General features: G+C 36.6%; 1 protein-coding gene across 1 annotated transcript; it reads left to right on the top strand.

Moving 5' to 3' along the window:
- Positions 1-2,979: 2,979 nt before the first annotated feature.
- On the top strand, positions 2,980-10,917 carry atp6ap1b (ATPase H+ transporting accessory protein 1b). The gene is made up of 10 exons (XM_028452985.1): positions 2,980-3,134; positions 3,735-3,858; positions 3,991-4,065; positions 4,961-5,154; positions 5,230-5,267; positions 7,411-7,496; positions 7,568-7,791; positions 7,874-7,909; positions 9,761-9,998; positions 10,077-10,917. Exons 1-10 carry the CDS (start codon positions 3,013-3,015, stop codon positions 10,287-10,289), a joined length of 1,350 nt encoding a protein of 449 aa, XP_028308786.1. The 5' UTR covers positions 2,980-3,012; the 3' UTR covers positions 10,290-10,917.
- The last annotated feature ends 184 nt before the right edge of the window (positions 10,918-11,101 follow it).

The raw sequence follows: 11,101 nt of genomic DNA, 5'->3' as shown, positions 1-11,101 counted from the left end.
AAACAGGAATCCGTTTTATCTGCTTTTTCCGCTTTGAGTTGTCATGTTAATTTTAGCATTTAGGGACACATTTGGTGTTTGCGTGCGTGTGTTTCTCTGTTTTCTGTCCCATCCTCGTCCCTCCCAGTTGTAAGGGCGCAGTGTTGGATGCAGACTGTGGTATCCCTCCGCCACCACAGCTGTGTGGATGGGCTCTACTTTCACTGACACACACAGGCCTCCATCATCCTCAGTGTGTTTCACAACATGCATCAGCATCATGCATGGATGGTGATGATGGTGATGATGATGATGATGATGGGTGCCATCACCATTCATGCACTTCTATGTCTGTAATAGTGTGATTATGATTCATTCACCTTTAGGATGACATTACTGTTGCATGAAGAGGATTCAGGCCAATTTTGAAGGAGAAAATTAATTTGGGCAAATCAAGAATAAAGTGGAAATTTCAAGAATAAAGTCAAAATGTCGAGATTAAAGTTGAAATACAATGTCAAGATTGAAGCTGAAAAGACGAGATTAAAGTTGAAGTGTCACTCACAATACAATATTGTGATAAAAGTTGAAGGTTTGCTATTAAAGTCAAATCTACGGAAGCTGACTAAAGCCAATTCACCAGTCTCCATTCAAACTGGCCCTAATCTGTTTCCGTCGCTCCTCAACAGCTACAGACGGACTGAATGCTCCACCTCTTCTAAACTTGATTGTTTTTTCCTTCTGAACAGATTTTTTGCAGTATCTCTTCAAAACCCTTGAAGATACCTCAACGCTGTGTTTATGAGCTAAAAAAAGAAAGAATCTCTTTGTTATTAAATCCAACTTTGAAGTAAAGTTTAACGCATTCATCAATACACAGCATGTTGTAGACGGTTACGATCTGCTGTTTGTTGTCGTTTATTGTGAATTGGCCCAAGTCCCCTTCCGTAGATTTGACTTTATTAGCACATCTTCAACCTTAATCACGATATTGTATTTTGAGTTTAAATTTTCAACTTCAATCTCAACTTTTTTTACTTCATTCTTGACATTCCAACTTTATTCTTGATTTGCCCAAAATTAGTTTCTCCATAAGAAAATTACCCTAATTTGTTCGTATGATTGTGGTTGGTAATAGATCCGATTTGTCAGATCATTGAATAAGCCTATATAATATCAAATAAAGCTATTTCTTTGATATTTTAATTTCATTTTCATTCATTTTTACCCTATGATTGAAACACTAGGAAACTGTACACATGCTGAATGTTTTTTATATCCTCCTCCATCATTTTGCTACAGCCTCTATTCAGTATCTCAGTCCCTCTGATCTTATCGTTCGACTGCTCTGTGAGCTGTTGCTCTGATTTACCCATTTTTTTGTCCTTAAAATTTCAGCATTTACATCTAATTGGTACCCACAGCTCAGTCTCCTGCCTTTGACAGATAAATAACCATCTCTAAACCAAACATCACAGCCTCTCTCATATACCATATACCATTTACAACATTACAGTGCCCAACTTTGCCCTTCAACGCATAGATATAATATCCAAGCAATGACACATATCAGTCACTGCATGGATCTTTATTTTAAATATCCTTGATTTTGTGACCAATTTTAATTTAAATTTGGGGACATTTTAAAAAATTAGAGTTCTTTCGAACGCAATTAAAAATGACTGCCATCATGTGGTATAAGCATGGGAAAATTATGAGCCCATCACATTTTTGTATTTGTAGGGGCTGAGATATTTGAATTAGTTGGTAATTTAATCAATGATTCTTGTGTTCTCAGTCATTGTGATTTTCTCATGCGGGCTGAACGGCACGCTCTGAACAGCCGGATTTGGCCCCCGGGCCTCGAGTTTGACACATGTCATAAATGTGTCCCTTTATGTCTACATGTCATCATTTTGTCAACCATCATTTAGGACTTTTGCTTCCAGTCTGTCTCTCATTCACAGACGTGAAGTCCAAAGTTTCTAAGTTTGTTCCACCTGTTTTTAAACAGATTTGGTCCAATGTTAACATTCACCACAAGGACTCAAGACTGAATACAATTCTGCAATGTTAACTAAATTTGAATTTTATTTCAGCAGTCTTCAGAAAAACAAAAAAACAGAACAAGCAACACTCAATTATCTAACTGATCAACCTAAAGGGTGTAGATTGAAGCAAACGCTGGTACACATTATAAAAAACAAAACAAGGCTAATATCACATTATTACTAATTTCACAATACAAATTAGATATATATTCTACACAGGTTTATATATATATATATATAGTTTATACATGCACATCAAGCATATATACATATACGTCGTACATGCATACATATATATACGTATACATACAATCACACATACACATGCATCTAAATGACACACACAATATTTTACTATTTAGTATTTAATATTTATGACAAATTTCATCAATTCAATTTTAATTACAAAATAGAGTGGCAATATCTCAATTCACAATATACTCTAGCCCAATATATACATTTTATTATGTTTATTGAGCAAGTATTCATATATATATATATATATCCTTTAGGCAGTTCCATAATTTAACCCCTGCTACTGTTATACTCATCCATTTCAGTGTTGTTCTGTCCTATTGCATCGTGAAATGTAGTTTTTCTTTTCTTCAACCCTTTTGGAAGTGAACCTTTGCTTGCTTTATGTTCAAATGTTTAATCAAAATGTGCAAACCACGGTAATTCATATACCAGTACATTAAAAAAATGCCAAGTATTTATTTCTGTAAATGAAACTAAGGCTTCACTAATTCTACATCTTTATTCACTTATTCTCAAATAAGATGTTCTATTGTAATCCGTGCATTTTTTTCCCTTCTTACGATAAAGTAACTCAGAGCTGCCAATGTTTTAATCTGGTTTTTGATATTTGTTGTAAATCTGCTGAATGCCACAAACCGGAAGTCCTGTGTTTCTGGGCACATGACTGTCAGCTGCTGCAGAGTCACGTGATTTGTTCTCCGCGAGGCGGAAGGAAGAAGCGAAAATGGCAGCCACGGTGAGCTGCATTCCGACACGATCCACGGCTTTTATCGCGCTTTTATTCTCCCTTTTCACATCGGGGAGTGCCACGGATCAAGTGCCGCTTCTAATGTGGTCTAATGGAAGGTAATAGATACTTTTTTTAGTCTTTGAAACGAGTAAAACACAACTTATTTGGAAATGTGCGCCAGCTGTCAGACTTCATATTAACGCTCAGACTTTGTTCGAATTTGTTACGGTCCAGTTAAAGTTCTTTCTCCATCATTATGATCACATGTTTGAAGTTAATAACTCCTCTTAGTAAGTTATCTTTATCCTGTAAGGCAGAGGTTTTATGACAGAGGGGCCAAAAAATGTGATTGTTTCGTCCGAGGGCCACATTATCGACAGCATTAGGAATACTGAACAATATGAATATTAATTTTGGAAAGAAAATGTGTTTTTGTGCAATTTTTTGAGGCATTTTATTTTTATGTATTCTTTTCCTAATTTTACTGTAATGTTATTTTAGTTTTTTTTATTCTATTTTGTATGTTAGGAGTCATTTTTGTGCATTTTTGTTGGTGTTTTTTACTAACAATGATGATGATGCTGTGATAGTAAATCTTGTACTTTTGGTCTAAAGTTTGCATTTCAGTGTTTTTGTTTTAAAAGTTTAATAGTCAATGACTTGGTACAGTATAAAAACTCAGCTCCAACTTTCCGTTTCTCTTTCTGTATGTTCAGTTTACCACCACCACTAGCCCCGCCCACTGCTGGTCACATCACATCCAGTGAGCAACTCTCTGCATACTTCACCTCTGCCTTTGGTCCAGGTCCACACACACTGCTGCTTTTTCTGCAAGACAAGGTCAGACACACACACACACATTCTGGTGTGACAGTGAGCTTTAGCGTTACTTCCCAGTTTCACACTTCCTCATCTCTGCATTGTTGGGATGTTTGGTCACCACTGTGTTATAAAAACATTGTTTCTTCTCAGTTAAGCAAAGATGACTTCACGGCCTTTGGTGATGTGTTTGGAAACAGGCAGGACAGCGCCTTTAAACACCTCGAGGTACGTCTCTACGTTGTACACATACATCAATACATTTTTGGCTGGCCGATGAAAATGATGATTCATTTATGCATTATCGTACGGGGTACCCATACGGTCACTGTTTCATAGCTGACATATTTTAGCTGATTTTTCTTTCATTTGAGACAAATTAATGTAAAACACTATGATTTATATCATTGTTTAAATAAATCTAGATGTAAATGTTCAGTCTAAATGTTCAATCTAAATCTCAATGTTAATTTTAAATCTAAATGTTCAATCTAAAACATTATGATTTATATCATTGTTTAAATAAATCTAGATGTAAATGTTCAATCTAAATCTCAATGTTAATTTTAAATCTCAATGTTGAATCTAAATCTAGATGTAAATGTTCAATCTAAATCTCAATGTTGAATCTAAATCTAAATGTTGAATCTAAATCTAAATGTTGAATCTAAATGTAAATATTAAAGAGAAATGTTCAAGCTAAATCTTAACGTTCAATTTAAATGTTAAATCTGATATTGCTTTTATACTACAGTTCTACAAGCGCATTTTATTAGTTTACAATAATAAGCGACAAGAAACTATGATTTGTTGGTTTTTTTACTCATTCATTTGGCTCCGCATACACGCATAATTACGCAACTGAAAGGGAGACGAGGCTAAACATTTTCTACACAGAAGTTTGCTACTCTGTCTGCATATTAGTGCTACCTTGTATTATTTCCTTACCTTCGTCCTCTCTGAGTCTAATGATCATTCACAATTTAGATCACATTTTATTTGTGGAAATATGTCGATCTTTGTGGTGTAAAGTTTGCCACAATGTAAAATAGTTACTGGAGCGCTTGTAGAATATCTGTTGTCAATTGGATAACTTGTGTTTAATTGACTTTTCATATTTCAGGCTGCAGTGCAGTCCTCTTCCTCCTCCGTGACGTTCCCAGCTCTGAGATGGTCAGACTCCTCCTCAGTCCCGGCTCTGCTCCAGGAGACGCTGGGAGTTTCTCCTCTGCTCGTAGACGTCGACTCTTTGCCTCATCTGGACATCAGTGCATCTGCCAACAATCTGCTGCTCATCAGCCTTCCGTATTGCACCAGGTGAGACTCTAGCAGACACTAAACCTGGTGACTAATGAGATGCTGATAATGCAAACCTGAAATGTTGGTTTTCAGTGTGAAGAAGCCGTGCAAGGAGGTGCTACAAGAGAACGGTACGTTTGAAAGTCTGTCCATTTTTTAGTAAATATGTCAGTGAGTGGTGGGCATTTTCCTGTGCAAAAACAGATGGAAACATATTTATTTTAAAAGAATTTTGTCCTATCAAACCTCTGACTTTTTTGTAAGTAATCTCTGTGTAAACGTACTGAGGCGTATTGCATTTAAATTAAAAAAAAATAATAATAATAATTTGAAAAAAAATTGTCAAAAAAAAAAAAGAATGAAAAATTAGTTCCGAAAACATGAAAAAAAAAACTCTTTCATAAATATGAATACATTTTTCAGAAAATTAAAAAAATTATTTTTCTTCAAGTAAATGCAGTACGCTTCCATAGAAACATACTTTTAGGTTGAATTTGTTAATTTACAGGTACAAATGATTGCTATCACTGAAATAGTTATACATTTAAGTGCTAGATTTTAAATTTGTGCATCATTCAATTTGGCTTTTAAAAGTACTTTTTAGAAGCAGTTTTCTTACACTTCATATTTATGATCTTGATGTTAGGAAAAGCAGAGCTTACTGAACTGCACTGTGAAGTAGAGCTGGGCAATATGTACCATAACTCATATCTCAATATTTTTTTCTCAAAATGTCGATATATGATAACAATCTCAGTATTTTTAATCAAATGAAGTCTGACTAGAAAGACAATTCTTGGTTAAATTTGCTGATGTAAAATGCTACACAGGCACATTTATTAACAAACAGCTGCACAATATGTGTCACTTTAAGCTTTTCCTCCTCTAAGGGACAGCATGTGTGAGTGAGTTCTATAGTGTGGCTTGTTTAATGGAAGGTCTGGGTTAGGACCCACGCAGAAATCCATCTAACTGAACTTTTCATGCTTTTGTGAGAAGTAATGAAAGCAGTGACTCCTAAAACGAGTATTTTAATACAAAATTAGCTACAAAATAAAAAAAATATATTGATATAGGTGTTATTGTAAATTTCTATATTGCCAACATATAAAACTTGATATATCTTTAATCTTGATATATTGCCCAACTTTACTGTGAAGTTTACTCTTCATTGTTTATTTATTACCACCATCAGGGTAGCAGCTGCTCTTACTGGAGTCAACGCTGCATTACCTAAGATGTAAATGTTTGTTTTTGAACATAAAAATGAAAGTTACTTGATTATAAAGAGTCGCCTCATCATTCACCAGTTTTTTTCAACCTATGGGTCAGCATTCCATGTGGGGTCACCGGAAATGTCTAGTAATTAGTTAAAAAAAATAAATAAATAAAAAAATTCCAAATACACATCACGCACAATAAATATCAAATTACTGTTTTCTATCGACTTAAACTGTAAGATATGTTATAGTCTGTGTGGTTTTTATTACTTTATTAGTTATAGTTAAATGATTAAACGATAGTTAGAATATGAAATTATCCATGATTAACTGTGTGTGCGTGTGTGTGTGTGTGTGTGTGTGTGTGTGTGTGTGTGTGTTTGCAAAACATATCCATTGTCCACCATAGCTGGTTTAAACTAGTTTGGGCCAGTGTGGGGATATGTGACCCACTGCAGGGACATATGAGCCTTTTTCTCCCCCAAAGTTTTCGTGTTACCATATATGGTATTAAGCCTGCACCCAGAGCGCTGTTGCACAGCCCTCTGGGTGTGGTCTATGTTTTCTATAATAAATACCTGGTTCTGAGGCATCACCATCAGAGCAATCCAACTTATATCGGACTTTTGTGTCTCTTTTTGTTGGGTTTTTCTCCGAGCTGCAGCTCGCACCTCTCTGCCTCTGGTCGCCTTTTAAGTCAGATAGTGTTTTTCTCCCTGAGTTGTGATTGCAACGGTCTTAACGTATTTAGACCCAACATTCACATTTTAGCAACGGTCTTAACGTATTTAGACCTAACATAAACTTTCTCAAATATAAATCTAGTTAAAATAAAATGCAGTATAAAAATGTCATTGCCATTTGTGCACTAATCCTGGCTCCTCTGTATTTGTAATACAACCACCATCATAGACATTTGGGTTTTTTGTTAAACTTTCCTCAAAATATGTTTTATTGGGGATGATTTTCAGGTTGGTGTAGGGATTAAATTGCTACATACATGATACTCACTGATGTTGAGTCACACATAGAATCACACATTTTTCCTCAACAGACGAGACGATTGGAAATGTTCTGAGCATCATGACAAGCAAAGACGTGCCTTACACCGCGATATACACGGGACTCCAACCTTCACGAGTAAGAACAACACATTAAGTGACAGAGGAGAGGTTCTCTTCTGATTCTAACACACTCTGCTGACGTCACAGGTGATTAAGGAGCCGTCCACAGTGAACCAGCCTGCAGGGCGCGTACTGCTACAAACGGTGGAAAATGACGTGAAGCCTCCCATCATGTTTAATAACACGGGCACGCCGTGCATCATGCTCTGGGCTCAGAATATTTCCGTCAGCTTCTCTCCATCCAAGTGGATCGACCTGTCTGCTCAGACCCCCTTGCTTGATGGTTCCATGTGTAACGCCACAAACTCACTGTAAGATCATCTTTACTGGCATCAATAGCAAATCATTTTCACTGTTTGTTCCTAATGAATCTGTGTTTGTTTCCATCTCTAGGCTGGTGCTCGGTTATTCAGCAGGCATTTCACTACGGTAGGACCAGGCTTATTGTTTTATTGAAAAGAAAGTTTAACAGCAGAATCTTTACCTGAGAGAGAGATCCAAGATCATCTTTTTGGAAAAAAAAGATAAAGTTTACAATTTCTGTTTGAAAGTTTGTTTTCATCTCCACTGTAAACACTCTCAGGCTATGTTCGCACTGCAGGCAAAAGTGGCCCAAATCCAATTTTTTGGGGGTCAAGTGACCAGATCCAATTTTTTAAAAGCAGTGTGAACACTGAACTCTGGCCCATATTTGATTTTTTCAAATGTCTTTTAAAATCCAATATTCAAATACATTTTTTTTTTTTTCATATGTGATCCTGAATCAGATACAGATCTGATCTTTTTCAATGTGACCTCAGTGTGAACGTACAAGGCGGATTGGATGCGCGTTTGATACGTTGACGTCATTAGTAACAGCTGTAGCAGTAAACGTGGCGCTGTCTTCTGCTCACCATGGACCAGAGGACAGGCTTGAAGTATCCACTGATGAATCAATAATTTTTCTGCTCAAGAACATGGATTATCCTTAGTTTTGATACATCGATTATGTAAATAGATCCACTGTCTCTTGTGCACACTGCGTGCCTCTTTGTGTTTGATGTGTTCTTGTTTCCCCGTGCGTTGATCTGTTCTGTTGACATTAACAGCTGTTTGTTAATTAAAGCGGGCTGACCACTAAAACAACTGTAAATGTCATTTGTACATAAAAAAAAATTAGGTTTAACTGTCTGTTTTGGGTCAGGCTCGGATATAAATATCTGAATGCCTGTGGGTTCTGGTCAAAGCTTGAAGGTTCATTTCATAACTGGTTTGTGTTTAAAAGCAAATCACCACTGCAAAAAGCCAAAACAAAATATTTATCTCTTTTTTTGTTTTTAATCATCCTCCTCTGCACCTGCTCATTCATTCTCTGGCTCCCACTGCACAAACACTTGGAGACAAATGCAAAAATGCGCATTTGTGTCAGTTTGGAGCCGCAAACCGTTCACACTGGATCCTGATACAGGTCACATTTTAAATGGTAATGTGCCTTGTTGACATTAGCTGTAATTCCATTAATGTTTTTTTGCAAATTAAAAGCATAATAGCGCTTTGAACGTCTTTCCATTGAAGGTTGTTCTGGGCAGGAGCCGCATCATAACTCCCGTGAAATCAGGAAGATAGACGCTCTAAACCTCACATAATGCCAACGGTCCCCTTCTGTCCACACGTACCGCACTGTTTTCTCGGAGAGAAGTGGTCATGTGACCAAGTACTTCACGTCCTGTGATCTGTAATTGCGGAAAAAGTGTTTCCATTGTGCTTTTGCGATAGAGATATTGTGGTATGCTTTCTTCCATTAAAATTACAGGTGCGACATAAACCTGGCGAGCCAGCCAGGAGTTGGTTTAAGTCCTTTAAACGTGAGGTTGAGCAGTGTGTTATTTCATTGGATATTTTATTTCTCCAAACATTTATATTGTTAAACTTCTAGCCTGAGTCCAACTTTCTACTCGGGTAGGTTTTGTTATGAACCATCTTATCTGTGTCCCGCCTATGGGACTCCACATCCCGCAAAATTCTCCGACGTAGTCAATAACAGAGTGTTTACTATGGACTTCAAAACAGACTATTGAGCTGTAGTTTTAATTGTTGACATATTTTCTTTTTTTATTTTGAGCAAATGATCTAATGATTTTATTGACATAAGGCCTACACTTTGTCTTTATCTGAATTTTTAAAAAAAAAAACAAAAAAAAAAGCTTCAAGCTGAGCTTGTGTCTCATTTCAGGCCATAATTTGACCTTTTACACTGCAGTCTTTTCCTTTCTGCTCAGTCCATAATTCTGTGATTTCCAGTTTATCAATGAGCCAGAGGTTTTATCCCGTGTCTGCACGAAACTGGTTCACCTTGGATACTGTTGAGCTGCGAATGAATGGATCGACTGCATCTTTCGTTGGAAATCGCAGCATCTACGCTCCAGTCGAGTATTCTTTCCACTGCCAGTCGGTCACCAGCCTCAGAGACGCTCTGCTGGTCCAAGACAGCTTGGACTTTAATGTTTCTGATTGGAATCTCAATTTTGTCGACTTCCAGGTAGAAATATTGTTTGGTTTTCTATTGGATACATGTTTTGTTTGTAAACTGTGTTCTTCTTTTTTTGTTGCATCACAGATACAGGGCTTCGGCCTGTCCAATAAAACCAACTTCTCCTATGCCAGTGACTGTGCAGGATTCTTCACCGCAGGGATTTGGATGGGCCTGGTCAGCTCGCTGCTTATGCTGCTGATCTTTGTGTACGGTTTACACATGATCATGCAGGTGAACACTATGGACCGGTTCGATGACCCCAAAGGTCCGTCAATTTCAGTGCCTCAGACTGAGTGAAGCGCCCTGGATTCACACTCCTCACTGCTTCAATGCGTCCTCTGTTTTAGTTTTTTTTTTTCCTTCTGTGAGTCACAGTTGCAGTTTTCTTCCTCATGCTTTAAATAAGTATTTTTGCAAGACACATTGCCTTTAACGCCTCGTATTTTCATTTGACAAACACATTTGTACAAGTTTATATGGATTTAAAGTACACAAAGCAGTTCAGGTGTTTTTTTCCAAGCAATTTATTTGGTGCCCTATCCAAAGTTGCCTTCTATGAACATGATTGTGAGCTAAAAGCTGTAGATTGTATCACTTTGTTTTTTTTTTTTGTTTTTTGTCTCCTAATTCAACTTTGATTTAAAGACGTCTAGAAATGAAGCAAATATGAAGTCTGTATTCTGCGGTTGGATGTAAATTTGGTTTTGTGCCATGTGTTGTGGACACACTCACAGCAGTCTTGTAATTTATTGTTTTTAATGTTTTTTTTCTTTTCTTATCTAACCCATATCTTTGATTCAGGGTCATTTGCTTATATCAATGATGGTGCCATAGTTTTTTGTTTTTATCATTTATTTATATTCAAATGCCACAAGATGTAAAGAAAAGTGCCTTTAAACAAAAATAAAGCTGTCTATTAACTGCATTTTTACCTTTGCCAAGCAGGTACTATTTTCATATTAATAATAATATTCAGCCTTTGTTGTTATTAATATACAGGTTCATACATGAAATGAAGTTGTGAATTTTGATAATGTGACCAGAAAATCCTATTTTTGTGGCCGTCACAAGTCATTTCAGACAGTTGGGCAGCCCTTATCAGCAATAAC

The sequence above is a fragment of the Gouania willdenowi genome, chromosome 7 (assembly GCF_900634775.1).
Source record: "Gouania willdenowi chromosome 7, fGouWil2.1, whole genome shotgun sequence".
In the NCBI taxonomy this organism is placed as follows: domain Eukaryota; kingdom Metazoa; phylum Chordata; class Actinopteri; order Blenniiformes; family Gobiesocidae; genus Gouania; species Gouania willdenowi.
The sequence above is the reverse complement of the archived record's forward strand: the minus strand, read 5'-3'. Positions and strand labels throughout refer to the sequence as shown.

Excerpts from the sequence above, each read along its gene's own strand:
- atp6ap1b (XM_028452985.1), top strand. The coding sequence starts at position 3,013 with ATGGCAGCCACGGTGAGCTGCATTCCGACACGATCCACGGCTTTTATC. Across the intron at positions 3,859-3,990 it reads TGCTTTTTCTGCAAGACAAG|TTAAGCAAAGATGACTTCAC; the intron begins GTCAGACACACA and ends GTTTCTTCTCAG. Across the intron at positions 7,792-7,873 it reads TGTAACGCCACAAACTCACT|GCTGGTGCTCGGTTATTCAG; the intron begins GTAAGATCATCT and ends TTCCATCTCTAG.